Below are 15984 nucleotides of genomic sequence, written 5' to 3'. Positions count from 1 at the left end.
CCACCCCTCCCGGCTGCTCCAGCCCCCTCAAGCCAGGCGAATGGGGCAGGAAGGGGTTAAAGGGCTGATTGGGGTGGGGGACCCCACCTTGTCCCTACACGGGATCTAGGGATGATGCTCCAGATTGTCTGTGGTGGAGGCTGGGGGCCCCCCTGCGGCCGTGGGACCGGCAGCCCTGCCCGCAGCGGGCACCGACACCGGCAGCCAAAAGGCTTTTCCCCATCCTGCCTGCTCCTGCCTGTGGGTGCCCCCTCCCCTGGGCTCAGGCAGAGCCACAGGCAGCAAAAGGAGTGGCAGCTCAGACTTTGGAAATTTCATTATTCACTGTTTTTTTTTCTTACAGCTTTTTCACGGTGTGGCAGCTGAGCCAGCGCTGGTGCAGCCGTGGGATGCCGGGAGCTCTCTTGCACCCCTGGATGGGGCAGGTTCCCCAGCCCAGGGCCTGAAAACCAGCCCAGCTCTGGGCAAGCCCTTGTGGCTCAGATGAAGTCCGTGGGGATGTGAGCGTTCACTCCAGGGAGGATCTGCCCTGGGTGTCATCTGCAGCAGCGGGACAGGCTGCAGGGAGCACTCTGCAGCCGTCTGCCCCATCCCTGGTGTTAACCCCACGTCACCTCTCAGATGCCCTTTCCCGTCAATTCGGGGGATGCTGGGGAGTGGGGTCCATGCGTGTGCCCCCAGCCCACACCAGCCAGAGGTAGTGCTGGGCACTCTCACAGCCCCACCACCCGCTGCCTCGCTTCTCCCCACCCGTGTGCTCAGCTGCTGGCTCAGATCCATTTTCCCCCTTTCCAGTTCAAACCCAGCCCCCAGAGATGTCAGAAATAGTGCAGGTTTACCTCCCAGCTGCCCCCACCCCTGCGCCCCCATGCTGAGCTGGCTCACAGCGTGTGTGGTTTAACTTCTGGGGGTGCATCTGGTACCTGCTGGCCCTGCTGCCAGGTCTCCGCAAGGCCGGGGGGGGGCACCTCCCGCTGCGGACACCCTCCACAAGCCATGGCTCTTCTCCGTCCTTGGTCTGCTCCACCACTTCTCTCCCTGCTGACGTGTCAGACCCGGCGCCCTGGGGTTGAGGTTCCCAACCAGAGCTCTCAGCTGTGGCCCCCAGCCCAGTGCCCCCCAGCCCTCCTCCTTGCAGCCCCCCCAGCTTGTGTTGCCAGTTCCTTTGGCAGAGGCACCCGCTGTCCCGTGCAGAGCTGCTGCTCTAAGCCCCAACTACTGGGACTCACTGGGAGTTGTGCTGGTGTGAGAGGTGATGCTCAAGCGCCGAGGGGATGCAGGGAGCCCGATGTGGAGCGTGGCTTGGCCCCAGGAGCATGGAGGAGGTGGGAGAGGTCACGCACCTTCCCCTCCACGTGCTGGAACTGCCTCTGCCCCTTCTGTGGGACCCCCGGCCCTCCCAAGCACCCTGTGCCCTGCACATCGGGCTGGGAAGTGCCACAGAAAGTATTAAGGGCCAAATTCTCAGCTGAGGCAAACTGGTTCAGGGCCTCCGAAGTCGGTGGAGTGGCACCCATTTGCACCAGAGGAGGATCGGACTGTGCATATACTTTTATATATATATTTATATATATATGTGTGTGTATAGATATATTACATAAATATATATGTATGAAATAATTTAAGAAACATCCGAGACAGCATGCTGTGCTCTTGTGTAGGGCCGGGGAGGCTGGGAAGGCAGCTGCTTGCCTCCTCCCGCTCTACCAGCTTTGATTCACAAATGGAAACAGAGTCTTGAATTAAATTAAAAACCGCACGCGCACACACACGCACAGACACACGACACGGTGCAGAGGCTGTAAAACTCAGAGGCGTGATGCTGGAAAGTCCAGGTGTCCCTGAAGAGATCAGATCAACTAAAGCTGAAGGAGGGGGAAATAAATAAATGAAGGGAAACCAGCAGAGGGGATCTCGCTTGTGCCAGTGCTGTCTCCAGCATCGGGTCCCCTGTGTCTGGGCAGGCCCCCGTGGGGACACGGGGACAGTGTCACAGCCCCGCTCTGTCCTGGCTGGGCTGCGGTGGGGTTGGGGGAGGCTGGTGGGATGTGCGTGTCCTGTTGCATTTGCCTTGGACCCGCTTTCTCCTTCGCCACGTGCTTTGCTTTCGCTCCATCTGAGTTTTTTGCCATCTTGTGGTCTTCAAGGATGGAAGGGAAAACCCAGCCCCCACTAACCCCTCTCTTCTCTCCGCAGAAAGTTCTCCCGGAGCCGGGTTTGGTCCAGCTCAATCCTCCCCACTGACAGAAGACCTCCTTCCCACGGACTTCCAGAACAGAATGACATTTAAAAAACCACCCAAAACCCCTAGAAAAACCCAGCGCCCCATAAATACCCAGTTTCTTCCAAAACTCCTCCTCGTTCCCCATCCCACTCACCCCAAACATCCCAGAGGACTGACGGATCCCGGCTCCGACACGCTGCGTTCCGAGCGATCGCTGCCAACTGCAGCGAGGGTGGAGGGCCAGGAAAGCAACTGAACCGAGCATGTGAAAACAACCTGAAAGCCTTGGACCACCGTCCCCTCCCCGGCCCTCTCCTCTGTGGGAAATGGAAAGCCCCCGGGGCCGCAGCGGCGGGGCTGTGGATCAGCTGGGGAGCAGGACGTGCTCCAGAAAGTAGCTGACGGAGTCCCAGTGCTTCCAGAGGAAGAAGAGGAAGAGGACGAGCAGGGCGGTGCTGAGGATGCGCATGCGGGTCTTCATGAGCGGGGTGATGAAGTTGGCGATGGTGGAGACGAAGACGAGCAGCACAGCCATCAGGGCCAGGATGACGTTGATGAACTTGCCCAGCAGCGCCCGGGCGTTGGCGTTCTCCACCCCTTCCAGCTGCACCACCTGCTGCTGCTGCTGCTGCAGCTCCAGCTTGGTCACCCGCGTCAGGCAGGACTCCACGGCCTCCTGCGAGGGACAGCACGTCAGGGCCAGCCAGCAGCAGCTCTGGGGACGCCCCACGAGGGCTTTCGGGACTCGCTGCATCCTCTGAGACCTCGCTGCTGGGAAGTTCTGCCCATACAGCTCCAACGGCTGCACGACCTTGTGTCCCCTGGCAAACCCTTGGCCCACGGGATGTGCGACACGCGCCCGTCCCGCTCTGCCTGTGCCGGGGAAGGTCTCGGTGCCGGGAGTACCTGCTCCACTGAGGGCGATGACCCAAACTGGGACAGCGGGGACTGAGTGTTGGCCCACACGTGGCTCATCACAGCCCAGCGCTGCAGCCGTCTACCCCAAGCCTTGCCCTGCCTCGAGTACCCGGGGCCTTTCACACAGCGGGGCGTTTTGGGGACACGGCTTGGTCACTGCTGCTTGTGAGGACCTCATCTAGAGGGTGCTGGAGAAACGGATCCCCCTTGCCCACCCACCCCAGCCCAGGGTCCCTCCCTCACCCCACAGATGGAGGGTTCAGGGGGGGTCTGAGCCCTCACACTCCCCTACCTGGATGTCCCGTGCCCTCTCGTAGGACTGGTAGGCCACCTTCTCCTCCATGCTGGCCAGCTCCTGCTTCAGGTTGGTCATTTCGTTCTGGTGCAGCTCGGTGAGGTCGTTGAGCTGCTCCTCCAGGCGCTCGTACCTGCGCACGGGGGGTGGAGGGGCGCTGGGGCGGGCAGGTCTCCCCACAGACCCCCATGTCCTCCTTCCCCTGACCACTCGGCCCCTCCAACCCCCCCTGCTCCTGGCTGTAGCTGGTTATGGCTGCTGACGGGAAAGCACTGCATGATCCTCCATGGGAGCGGAGCTGCTGGTGGGTCTGGTGGTGGGGACTGCAGCTCCCCATGTCCCTGGCACACAGGGCCAGGGTGGTGGCCTCGTGGTTACCCCAAAGAGCCACCCTGGGTGACGTGTGCGGCTCCCCCGGCACCCGCCCATCCCTACCTGTACCGCTCCTCCTGCAAGCACTGCGTCATGTAGGTGTAATCCCGCTGCAGCTGGGCCTTGAGGTCCTCCATGGAGTCCTCCAGGTGCGACTGGCTGTCTTTGATCTCCCGGAGCTCCTCCAGGATGGTGTCAAAGTTATTGTGGTGGCTGTCCAGCGTGTTGGACTTGGGGCTCCCCAAGCCGCCGGGTCCTGCCCCTGAGTTGCTGCCACCAGCCGAGCCGGAGGTGGCACTGGAGCACTCGTCGTCGCTGCCGTACTTGGGGCTGGAGACCAGGGTGGCACTGCCGCTGAGAGCCCGCGAAGCCTCCTCGGGGTGCCCGTCATCCAACGTGTCCTTCAGGTGGGCGATGTTGTCCGCGCTGCCGAACTTGTTCCGGATGAGGCTGGCGAACTCCCGGGGCTTGGAGACCACGGCGGTGTGGGTGGCCTGGGACAGACCCGAGAGCCCTCCCTTGACGCCCTCCACCACGCCGCCACCAAAACCGCTGATGCTGGAGCGAACGTTGGCGCCCACATCCTTGAGACCCTGGTGCATGTCCCGGAAGACATCCTTGGGCTGCCGGGAAGGGCCGTTCTGCTCGATCTCCTTCAGCTTCTTGTGGTAGTGCTCCAGCTTCTTGTGCAGCTGCGCGATGGTCTGCGCCGACTTCTGGTTCTTCTTCTCGAAAACCTGCTTGATGCGGGAGGCTTGCTGCTTGTCCGCGTTGTTGGCCAGCTTCAGGTACTCGGCCACGTTGTCATCCCGAGCCTCCTGCTCGATCTTGATCTGCTCGGTGATCTTGAGGATCTTCTGGTGCAGGTGCTCAATGGCAGCTTTTGTCCTGTGAGGGTCAGGGGTGCCATCGGGGACGTCCAGGCAGACGGTGCCGTCGGCGTCGCCGTGCCCAGTGGTGGAGGGCAGGCTGAGCGCGGTCACGTCCCCCTTGTCCAGCTGTGAGCAAAGAGAGAGGAGGGCGATGCTCAAGGTAGGGAGCTAACGCCCCGGGGAGGGGGCAGGAGAGGAACGGGGTGTGGAGGCAAGAGCTGGGCAGGAGAATAGTTAACCAGAAGTTGTTTTTTTTCCGGCTGGTTAAGCATTTCCCAGCCACAGCGCTACTGCTGGCATCCTGGGAATAAGCCAGTTAGAGGGTGCAGCCACTAAATAATTAGTGTTTCAGGGCTGGTTTTGGCCAGTGGCTTTCAGCAAGGAGCACCTGCTGCCACGAGCTCGACTCTGACTTTCCACCCTCGCTCTGGGCAGGGACGGGCACCAGCATCTGGGGGCTGCTGGACACCCAGCGCCAGCCAGGGAAAAAGGAGCGAGGAGCTAAAACTGGAACCCATCATCTGATCTCCCACCAAACCAGCAGCGAGAGCAGGGATTGAGCAACCCGGAGGTATTTTAGTCTCTTTTTCAGACTTTGGCTTTTAGCCTAGATGCACACAGGAGTTTTTCAGCTGAGGAGAAAGAGCCATAACCCCAATTTGTGGATGACTCAGGAGCAGCTCCTGATCCCCGGAAAGCAGCAGGCTGCTTTCTTTTCCAAGGTTTCTCACCTGGCAATGCCAGACTCCTCTTGCAAACACAAGCTGCCACCTAGAAAGTTCGGACACATGCTCCTTTCCATTTTACAGATGGAAAAACTGGAGCTTTAGGGGAGGAAATCACTTGCCTGGGGCCACACTTAAAACCACTGGCAGAGCCTGGACTGCGATGGAGGGTCCTGCCTCGTGCTCTCCAACCCGGCCGTGCTGCTTTGCCATTAAAAAAAAAAATCACTAAATCTTTCCAGTTGCTGGGTTTTATATGCAGATTCTTATGCAAATCTCAGCGGTTGTATAAATGGCTTCTGGCTTCTAATTAAGAGCTGCTTGAAAGTTAAATACTGTTGGCAGACCTGAATAATTTCTAATTTCCATCACACTTTCCCCGAATGACCCTTTAATAGGGATAATGCTGCGAGATCATTACTTAGGAGTGTGTTATCACCAGGAAATGCCTTGCGCGGGAGGGAGGAATGTTCTCAAGATGCTGCTTACAAGCGCTCCCGTCTGCAGCAGATCCCGCGTGGGGCTCAGGAAAGCAGGGGCCAATGCTGCCATTCTGTTATTTACTTGCATCTCCTTTTTCCCCCGGCGCTGCTGTCCTGCTGGGAGCCCGGGGGTGTTGGTGCTTCACACGGGGGTCTCATGGGAAGCAAGAGCAGACGAGCACAAGCTCAACGGGAGCATCCTCCAGCCCCCTCCCCAAGGCTTTTCTTCTCTATCCATTGCAGCAGCACTACTGTAATATGGGGGATGAGAGTGGAGGAGAAACGTACGGTGGAGCTGGCTGCAGTCTGGCTGGAGCAGCACTTTAAAAAAAAAACAATAAAAAAAACGCCCAACAAAACCTGCAGAATTTCAGACCCTGTGGCCAGGCTATTCTTAGTTGCTGGGCTGGTCCCTCCAGCCACCCCATGAAGGGTTTCACTTTTGTTTCTTATCGAGAAATTAGAAGCAGCAGGAAACAGACTTTTTGCCCAGATGTCCAATTCTCTGTACAGTGAGGGACAAACCGGCCGTGGCAAAGGAAAAGGCAGCCCCAGAGATGCTGAAAGAGGAAACCCCAGCTGAGCCAGAGAAGGGGAGAAGTTGCTTAAACTTTGTTTCCAAACAGGGAAAGGTTTGGGAATCACCCAAACTTTGCTCCTGCCAAGGCAACCTGTTGGATTTATTCCTGGGAGGATATTTGGGAGCATGGGGGGGAAGGAAGGGCATGGATGCGATGCTGCCCATCCCTGCTGACGTGGCTGGGGTGAAATCCTTTCCCCAAGCCTCACTGAAAGTTTGTCTCTCTCTCTCAGACACTGGGTACATCACAGGAAAGCCACATCAGGTTATTGCTTTGAAAACAACAACCGAAAAAAAAAAAAAAAAAAAAAAAAAAAAAAAAAAAAAAAAAAGACAATACCGATCTTTGCAGTATTAACAGACAGTGCCTGCTAAATCCCAGCAAGCCTAAATGACTGTGCAGTGGATTTAACCAGGGGATTAATAAAAGCCACGCTTTCTCTACATGCAGAAAACCTTCTGGTGGGCACATCAAAAGGAAAGTGCTGTTTTCCAGCCCTTGTTTTCCAGGCAGGCTCAAAGGGAGAGAGCAGGGGCTGATGTGGGATGCGGGAGGAATGCAGGACGCAGGAAGAAAAATTATTCTTATCAACAGAGTTTAACCCAGGAGAGCTGAGATATGCAAAAGGTTCAAGCTAATAAGCTGAGCAAACAGTACTTAGAGGGCCACGGCCGGGTGCAATTATGCAATGCTGGTTTATTTGCTGCTGCAGGTTTGGTGGAAGAAAGCCCAGGTGGCAGGTGAGGAGCTCCGGGCCCAGCAGCTCGCTCGTGGCCGTGTCCCCGGCACACCCGGGACTGGAAGGGATTTATTTAAACCCGTTCTTAAGAAATTACACAATTATTGCAAAGTTCAGAACAAAACTCTCAAGACACTTACTCGTGCCCTGAACTATTCTGTTCTCCATACCCTGTAGCCTACTCGGAGGTGCAGCGGATGAGCTAACGCCGTGGCTCCTGCTGCATCGCCCCTGAGCGAGGACTTTCACCACCAAGTGTGACCGTGGTTCCCAGCCGGAATACAACACGGGAACAAAACGGCTGCGGAAGGACCAGATGCAACTTCAAGCGTGGAAAAAAGAAGTACCACTGAGCTTTCGAGGGATGCTGGCATGCGGGGCAGACCCGAGGAGCTACTGCACTCATCTGGCAGCCCCGCAGCGCAGGTGGCACCGTGCCCTGGGTGCTGTGGAAAGCCACGAGGGAGAGGCCACAGCCGGCAAGAGAAATGAAGGTGGGCAGCGGATGTGGAGAGGCTGATTTTGGGGCTGTCATTAAATGGGGGCATTTCTGCCTTAGAGCATTTCATCAGCGTGATTCGGGACAGCCTCTGTCCCGTGAGCTGGTGTCTGCGCTTCACCAGCGTTACGGGGGACACTCCGGGTGTCCCCGGTCCTGTCCCCGTCCCCAGGTGTGTTTGCAGCCCCGTGCCTCCCGCAGCGGAGCCGCTATTCCCACCAGACCGCGTTAACCCACCCCAGGCGTTGAAAATAGAAGCAGGAGCCCTGACTCACACTTCCCACCCTCCTCTCAAGCCTGCAGCAGAGACCGAAGCAGGCAGCCCCCTGTCCCCCTCCGCGCCCTCCCTGCCCTGCCTGCTGCCTGCTCCTGCCCGGACACAATGGGCCGGTGGCAGCTGCCTCCGTTAATTTATCAGCCTGAGAAGATTTTTTCTTACATAATGTAGGGAGGCTCGTTAAGGGTTTCAGCTCACGGTGGAGCTTCCCACCCCGGCTTTGCTGCACCGGCACGGATCACACCAGTGGGTTTCATTCGCCGAGCACCACAAACGGAGGTACCGAAAGCCCCCCGCGGGTCTCTCTGCCCATCGCCATCCTCCCCGTTGTCTTTTTCTAACCCCCAACGGCTGCCGGGACCTACCTCCATCGCTGGCAGGGCTGGGGTCCCCCAGGGCTAGTTGGCGTGGGCCGCTGGGCCGTGTCCCCGCCGCGGCACGGAGCCCGGCAGCGATGCGCGGGCAGCGCTGGCTGCCATGGCAGGGGGCCTGGCCTGGCAGCTGACGGCAGCAAAGTTTCAGGGGAGCAGCAGGGAGGGAGGGAGGGAGGAGGAGAACCCTCCTGCAGACCCCCGTAGGGCTGGTCCCGCGTCCACGGTCGCCTCCCGAACACGCAGGGACTGAGCCGGTGGTTGCAGCGGGATTGTCGATTCAGGAAATCTGCTGGAGCTGTTTACAGCTCTCGGTGACGGGAGCTTTCAGGGCTGAAATGCAAAAACCCCCCCCTCGTCCCTGTGGCGGGATGTTCACACGCCTCCAGCCCCATACGCTGCCTGTGCCCTGACGCAGGGGGTCCTGTTGTCATCTGCTGTGTCACACACCAGGACATAAAGCCCGGGAGAGGTGGAGGGGGGAGGCGTGCACAAAACAAAACTCCGTCTGGGATCAACGCACGGGAAAAATACACTTGAGGAGCAAGGAGCTGGGCACCCCGAGGGAGCTAAAACCTGGGAAATTGTGTTGGGACCAGGTAGGGTCTTGGCTGTGCACTGGGATGGTCCCGGGTCTGATGGGGAAGGTTACACCGACCCGATTCTGCCACCGGAGAACACACAATGCACAGAAAACACATCCAGCCGACTGACCAAATACAAGTGTTTTGACACTTCACATGCAATTAAAAAGATATTAAATGGGACGTCCAACAAGCAAGCAGGGACGACAGCAGGCTCTGGTTCTGCAGCCATTTATGCTGGGGCCAGTGCGGCTGGTGAGGGGCCAAAGCACAAGCCCTGGCTGAGGAAGGAGACTCAGAGCTTGTGCGTTTGACTCGGCCCAAACCTGCGGGGTTGCACGGAGCAGGATCAGGCCTGGCTGAGGGTGATGGAGGGAAGCAGAATTCAAGCCCACAGCCCACAGCTGTTCCAGACCAAAGCCCTCAGCATGCCCTGCTGATGCCAGGATTGTTTGAAACCTCAAACCAACTGCGGCTGCCGATCAGAGCATCTGTGCAGCCGCAGACAACGGGCTAAATGGGAAAGGATCATTTGCAGCGCTCTGGTCTGGTTATTTCTCAAAAAAAGCAACAAGACAACAACAGCTTAGGAAGTATTTTCAGCCACGCATTGAACTGTACAGGCTGGACCGATGAGCCGATCGTGACCTAGATGCATGTTTAATGGGAAGGACCGTGCTGCTCCCGCAGCTGAGATGAGCCCAGCGCAGCTCAGCCTCCTGCTTCCCATCAGCTCTCGGGCTGTCCCTACGTCCATCCGTGCCCTGGAAGTGTAACCTGCCACATCCGAGAGGCTCTGGGTGCTGTGCTGCACCCCTGAGCTATGGTGCACAGCCCAGCCAGCACTGCCCATGCGGGAGCTGGCCCTGCCCAGCACAAAAATCAACCTGACCTGGCATGGATGGATTTGAGAGGTTTGCTTTGATGGCTCCACAAAAGCTCCATCACCAGGTCTCGGTCCGCCCATATTCTGCAAACATGAGCTCCCCTAAACCCCACCATAGACACTCGCTTGCAATGTCGGGGAAGCTTCCCTGTGGGGAAATGTCCCTTGAGGGGAATGGCACAGGCACAAAAGCAGCAGCCTCCACTCGCGCTGCTCTGAGCCAGGAAGGCATTTCCTTGAATCTCAGAATCATCTCAGTTGGAAAAGCCCTCGAAGCTCCTCCGACCCAACCATGACCCTCACCCTGACCGTTCCCAACTCCCCCAGATCCCTCAGCGCTGGCTCAGCCTGACTCTTCAACCCCTCCAGGGATGGGGACTCCTCCCCTGCCCTGGGCAGCCCATTCCAACGCCCAACAGCCCCTTCTGCACAGAAATCCTTCCTCAGAGCCAGCCTGACCCTGCCCGGGTTCAAGAATCACTCGCAGCATTTAGCCTGGCTCTGCCAGACCCTCCCAGACCAGCATCAGTGCCCATGCTCACAGCTCTCCATGCACCCCTGGGTGCCAGGAGCGGGGAGGAGGCAGAGCTGGAGCCTTGTCATGGACTGATCCATGATGTGAAGCTGCCAAACCATGGTTCAACACCAATAACTAAAATCCTTGGCCCCTTCTAGCCCACGTTCCTGCTGCCACAGAACCGGCACCATGCACAGATCCCTGCCCAGGGCATCCCCAGCCGTGCCGCCGTGCCTGCAGGTGTTGATGTGAGATGGTGCTTGGGAGGAAGGGACAGGCTGGATCGGCCAGGCAGCAGCACAGCTCACCACTGCTGCCTTCCAAAACCGGCCTCGGCTGCTGGGGAAGCGGCGCTGGAGGGACCCGGCTGGTCCCCACGCCCCAGCCCGGGGATGGCACAGCCTGAGCATCCCCACAGGCCACCAATCCCTACGGGAGTTGCTTCTACACACAGAACTGTGGGCAGCCCCCGTGTTTCTCAGGAGGACAGGATCTTGTAGGCACAAGTCTCCCCTCCCCATCAACCTGTGAGTTTGTATAAGCAACCTCTGTGCATGCCAGCGCTGAGCCCTGTCCCCGCGCACCCACCCGCTGTTTGCAGGGGGCTGTGGTACCATCCACAGCAAAGGACAGAGCGAAGAGCAGATTCCCTGGTAAGTTAAACCCACCAGGAGCAGAAACCAGCTGTGCCTACCGTACGGTGCTCAGCCGTGCCGGGGAAGGGAGAGAAATGAGCAGAGTTTCCTCCCGGTGCCACACCGATGCTCCAGAGATGCGGGGTATGGCCAGACCCTGTGGGCAACGCCACAGCGCTGCCCGCGGGGAGCGGGGTTGCCAGCACACCCGGCTCCTTGCCAGCGTGGGTAGGAGCAGCGTGTCTCCCGTGGGCACGGGCCGCTCCTCGTCTGTCCCTCCGATCCCACCAAGCTGCCCCAGCCAGGGTGGATTTTGCAGCCTGGCCAAGCCCCGGGCTGTGGCTGCCTCCGGGCACGGCACAGGGCAGGTCACCGAGGGACACTCGGCTCTGTCTAACATCTCTTACAGCATCACTTCTCGTTTTAGCACAGGAGCCTGAGGTCACTTCCTATCACTCTTCTGCCATCTCAGCAGGGCAGGAAAAGTCCCCAGCTGCACAAGACACTCTGGAAAACACCTTCCCTGCTCCGAGCTCTGCTTTCCATTTCCCATGTTCAAAACACTGGGGCCGGCCCCGAGGCCCCTCGTCTCCCAGCACAGGCAGCGGAGGGAAGCACCTTTCGGGGATGCCAGGCACAGCCCCGCTTCTGCGCTGTGACACAGGGCCCCCAGCCTGTGCTTAACTGTAATGCTCCCCCTGAACCCCCCCACACACCTCCTGCCAGCTCACAGCCCCCCTCAAACCCTGCCTGACCTGCCAGGCAGACCCTGGCCTCAGGGAAGGATGGAGGAGAGCAGATTTCCCCAGAGGAAGCTGAAAAAGTGGGGACTTGATAAATACCAGGATGCTCAGGATGAGACTTTGCAGGCAGCCTGCTGCAATGAGACCTGGAGAGTATTTTTTTTTATTTATTGGGGATCTCAGGCAGCTCGGATCATAGGAAACCACCTGCTCTCAGCTCCCCAGTGCAAGGGGAAGGTTAAGGTTAGCAAATAATTGCGGAAGCAAGAACGTCGCCTATTAATGCCCCAGCAAAGCGAGGTGGAGCAGTGGTGCAGCATCTCCCCTCCCGAGAGCACAGCCTCCCTTCCACACAACGCAAAAACCCCGCCGGCACGGGAAAAGGGGGGGATTTTGCAAGGAAATTACCCGAGAGGTTGGTGGTGGACTCCCCTTCATCCTTAACACCAGCTCTGCTTTAGGAGATTTAGTCCGCTGCTTAGAAAGCGGCAGCTATGTTTTTCAGGCCTGTCTGTAAGAGGCAAATTTAAAAATAAATAAACCCCAGGTCCATCCATGCAAAGTAACTCCCTGGAGGGACACAAAATCAGAGCACGTTCGGTGTGTGCCGGTGCTGAGTGGTGCAGAATCTGGCCCTGAATGCTTACAAAGTCTCGGTCCGAGCATCTCAGCCAAGAGACAGGTCACCTCGTGATGCAGCACAAACCACACGGCAGATTTGGGACTCGAGCTCTGCCTTTGCTGGCGGCACAGGAACACGCAGGGGCTGAGCTTAGCGCCGAGGAGCAGGTACTAAAAAAAGGAAAGACCAGATGAGCTGCTCTAGAGCCCTCCGCTGGGCTGGGAAAGCTGAGTTACGGATTATTGGGAACCAGGTCGCTGATACAGGTAAAGTCTGCGAAGTCCACTGCTCCTTAACCCCACGTTCCCGAGTGCTTTTGGTGTGGCAAGTGGCTTCTTGGCCACCCCCCTCACAAGCAGCGGCCACACAGAGCCCAGCAGCAGCCTGACCTTCACCCAAGGACCACCTTGCTCCTCACCCCTTGTTCCCCGACATCCCCAGTCCTTGCCTAGGAGCAGAAGGAGAGCGGCGCGGGGGTACTTACAAAGACACCCAGCAGAGAATTTAAGAGCAATATCCTTTTCCCAGGACAGGAGTCGGGAGGATGCGGTTCCGGCATGAGGATGCCCTGGTCGCTCCGGCTGGTGCTCCGCGAGGCGGCCGGATCCTCTCCCTCTGTCATGGCTGTGGTTAAGGAGTCGAAGGGGCAGAGGATCCTACGCCGTGTGTTTGCAGAAGAGGCACCGCGAGGCTCTGAGGGAGCCAAGAACAAGCAGCACAGGCTGGCGAGCAGGGAGGGAGCCCGGGGGAGCGGGAACAGGCTGGGTGCCACAGGGGCCGGTCCTGCTCCTCCAACTGTGCTGGGAGAACAAACAGCACCGCCAAGCGCTGCCCGGCCGGGAACAAACAAACGAGCCGCCGCGGTTCCCCGGTCGCCGGTCTGAGCTGGGCTGGTGCCACAATCCCACGGTGGCGGGTGGGGAGCGTGTTCTTGCCCAGCACCCAGCAGAGAGCCCTGCGTGGGGAGCGGCTGTGTGGGTGCAGACGGGCAGATCCCAGGAGCCTTTGGGGGGTCCCTGTGCCTCGCTGCCCCTCCGTACTGCGCTGACCCCAGAAGTTTCTAGTTCACACCACGCCCTCCGGGCTGGGGACTGTCCCTTGTGCCCTGGGCTTGCAGGTCACTGAGGGGGACACCTCTGCAGGGATGATTCAATGACCATCCCGCACGGGTGAAGCTAATCAGGGCCCTGCCTACACTTGGGAGAATCGCTGGAAAAATTCCCGCTGTGGTTTTTACCGGAGGGAGTAACCAACCCCCCGGAGCTCCCGCAATGGTGCTATTTCGCTTGCTGCATTAAAACCACCGGCAGCACCCCCAGCCCCTGCTGCAGTTGGGTTTTGACACTCAGGGTGCTTGTGCAGCCGCAGGGAGGGGATTTTCAGTGGCCTGAAGGGTTTGAGGGGGGAGGCAGGGAGAGGCAGAGCCGCAGCGAGGCGAGGAGTCACAAGGCAGGACCCTGCTTGGCTCATCCTGACTCAGGAGCCAAATCCTGCTCTCAGCTACAACCCTGCAGCAGGAGAGATCGCGGCGTGGACATGAACCCTCGCTCCCCCAGTCCTGCCCTGTCCATCCTAGGCATCCCACCAGCCACCCGCTCGGCCCGAATCCTCCCCGGGGCAGGCGATCACGGTGCCTGCCTGTCGGGGAGCGGGAGCTGCTGGTGGGCTGGAAACAACAGCCATATGTCAACGAAGGCTGAGGAACACGATGTCTTTTGCTAGGAGGTGAATCAGTATGAGAGTCTGATATTCTTCTTCTCCTGAATTAATTAAGCAGCAATCTCGGGGATCTTTGTCTTCACAGCTATTATCTGCTTTTCCCTCCTCGAAGCACCATCCCGATGGGAGCGAGGGAAGGAGTTCCCACCACCACCACCCTTCACTCACAGACTCTCGTTCTCCTGCGACACGCGGGGAGATGGAGGTAGAGAGGTGGGAGCTGCCCTGGACACGAGTGCTCTCGCACCTCCAGTTCCGTGATGCCTGGCGGGGGCTCCGTTTGCAGCCTGGGTCAGCAGCTCCCCCCCAAAACCCTCTGGCACTTGTAGGGTGCCCACACACCGGTGCTCCCCGGCTCACCCCATGGGGACCCTGCCTGGATTCTGGGGGGATGCCTGGCTGGGGGGCTGCAGGGAGGGCAGCTTTACACCACCGTTCCCTCTATTCACTTTTGCAGTCACCGTTGGCCTATTTTAGCTCCTGCCTTTGGGATTTTAACACTAGCACTCACCCAGAGTTTGGGTGGGAGGGGAGGATGTGCTTTGCCTGTCAGCAAATCCTCCTAAAGAGATGCAAGAGACTTCACCAAACGCAGGGAAGTGTTGGCCCTGTTTCCTAGCTGGGGAAACTGAGGCAGGGAGCAAGGCAAAAATCCGTGCCTAGGTTAGATGTGGGGACAGCAACTGCAAGCAGTGAGATTTGAAGGTCCCGTGTCCCCTTAGCTCGTGCCAGCTCCCCTTAGGTCTCACCACCTCCAGAAAGCAGGCTGCCCGCTCGGGAGCTCAGGCTCAGGCTCCTGGTTTTAGGATCACTGGCCCCAGCTCCGCAAGCACTCAAACTTCCACAGAAAATAAGTTTTAGGGGCAGGCAGCAAAGCATCACCAGCATCCCACCGCCCGAGCCGCCCCCGTGCGCCCAGCCGACCTCCCCTTGCCACCACCACGTCCTCACCCGCCGCAGGGAGAAAGGATACTCAGGAAGCGCCGCGGAGCAAACCCGGGTTTCTACCTGCAAGGCCTCGGCCCCGGGGCATCTCCCCGCCAAGCTGGAGCCAGCCTGGGGCTGCTTCAGCACCCCGACAGGCCACGCTGGCCCTGGGGGGTCATGGCTGGGTTGAGCAGAGTCCCCATCCCTGTCCCCGTCCCTGTTGTCAACTGAGACCAGTTCTGGGTAACCGGAGCTGTAAGAGGCGAGAAACCACGTCCCCGCCCTGAAACCGAAGGCGGTTGGATGCCGGCGGGGTCGGAGGGAGCCAGGGCTGAGCTGGACACGCTGCAGCCAGACAGCAGATGCCTGAGCAGAGCAGATGAACTTTGTGACAGCCCTGAGCTGCCAGGGCCAGGGCTGAGCCAGCCCACAGCCTCCCGGCCACCACTCGCCCTAACCCTCCATGCCTGTGGGCCACAGCCACCCCCAGGTGGATGCTCAGAAAGGCCAGGTTTCTCCCTGCTGACTATAATCCCTCTTGCCCTGATATAGCCACTGATCCGGCGAGCGTCTAAATTTAGCAGGATGAATCTTGCCCTACGTTCGAGGCAGCGGGACGGTGGGGATGAGGCTGTAAGGATGGGTGTCCCCCCCGCCAGGGCAGAGCCCCAGGACGCTGCAGACCCCCTGCGGGCAGTGGCAGGGGAGTGGAGGGGGGGACAGGAGCAGGGAAATGGCACACTCGGGCTACGAGCCCATAAATAAACGTGGCTCGCAGCCGCTCAGCAGCCGGCCTGGCCCGCAAGCCCAAAGCTGAGACGTGGCATGAAGCCCCCCCCTGCTCCCCCCTGTTCCTCCCCTGTGTCTCACGGGAGAAGCATCCGCGCCGGGGGGCCAAGGCGGCCGCGGGAGGGGCACGGGGGGGCCGCGGGCAGCGGTGGCAGCTGGTGCTGTCACTTGCCAAGGGACACCGAGGGCGGACGGGCCGGGAGCCCG

General features: G+C 59.2%; 1 protein-coding gene across 7 annotated transcripts in view; it reads right to left on the bottom strand.

The window, feature by feature from the left end:
* Nucleotides 1-1536: 1536 nt before the first annotated feature.
* Nucleotides 1537-15984, bottom strand: part of TMCC2 (transmembrane and coiled-coil domain family 2) — a 25917-nt gene continuing 11469 nt past the window's right edge. Inside the window, exons 1-5 of one of the 7 annotated variants that reach the window (XM_026864185.1) lie at nucleotides 15035-15824; nucleotides 12827-12961; nucleotides 3873-4807; nucleotides 3435-3570; nucleotides 1537-2900 (exon numbers count right to left, since the gene is read on the bottom strand). In XM_026864185.1, coding sequence (XP_026719986.1) covers nucleotides 2589-2900; nucleotides 3435-3570; nucleotides 3873-4807; nucleotides 12827-12901 — 1458 coding nt within the window. In that variant the 5' untranslated portion in view covers nucleotides 12902-12961; nucleotides 15035-15824 and the 3' untranslated portion in view covers nucleotides 1537-2588. Of the gene's footprint in view, nucleotides 2901-3434; nucleotides 3571-3872; nucleotides 4808-8349; nucleotides 8737-12128; nucleotides 12519-12826; nucleotides 14633-15034; nucleotides 15825-15984 lie in introns of those variants that run through there. The other 6 variants (XM_026864184.1, XM_026864187.1, XM_026864183.1 and 3 more) reach the window with 6 other exon arrangements.

The sequence above is a fragment of the Athene cunicularia genome (assembly GCF_003259725.1).
Source record: "Athene cunicularia isolate RWA chromosome 26 unlocalized genomic scaffold, athCun1 chr26_part1, whole genome shotgun sequence".
In the NCBI taxonomy this organism is placed as follows: Eukaryota; Metazoa; Chordata; class Aves; order Strigiformes; family Strigidae; genus Athene; species Athene cunicularia.
This window is presented reverse-complemented; position numbering and strand designations above follow the sequence as displayed.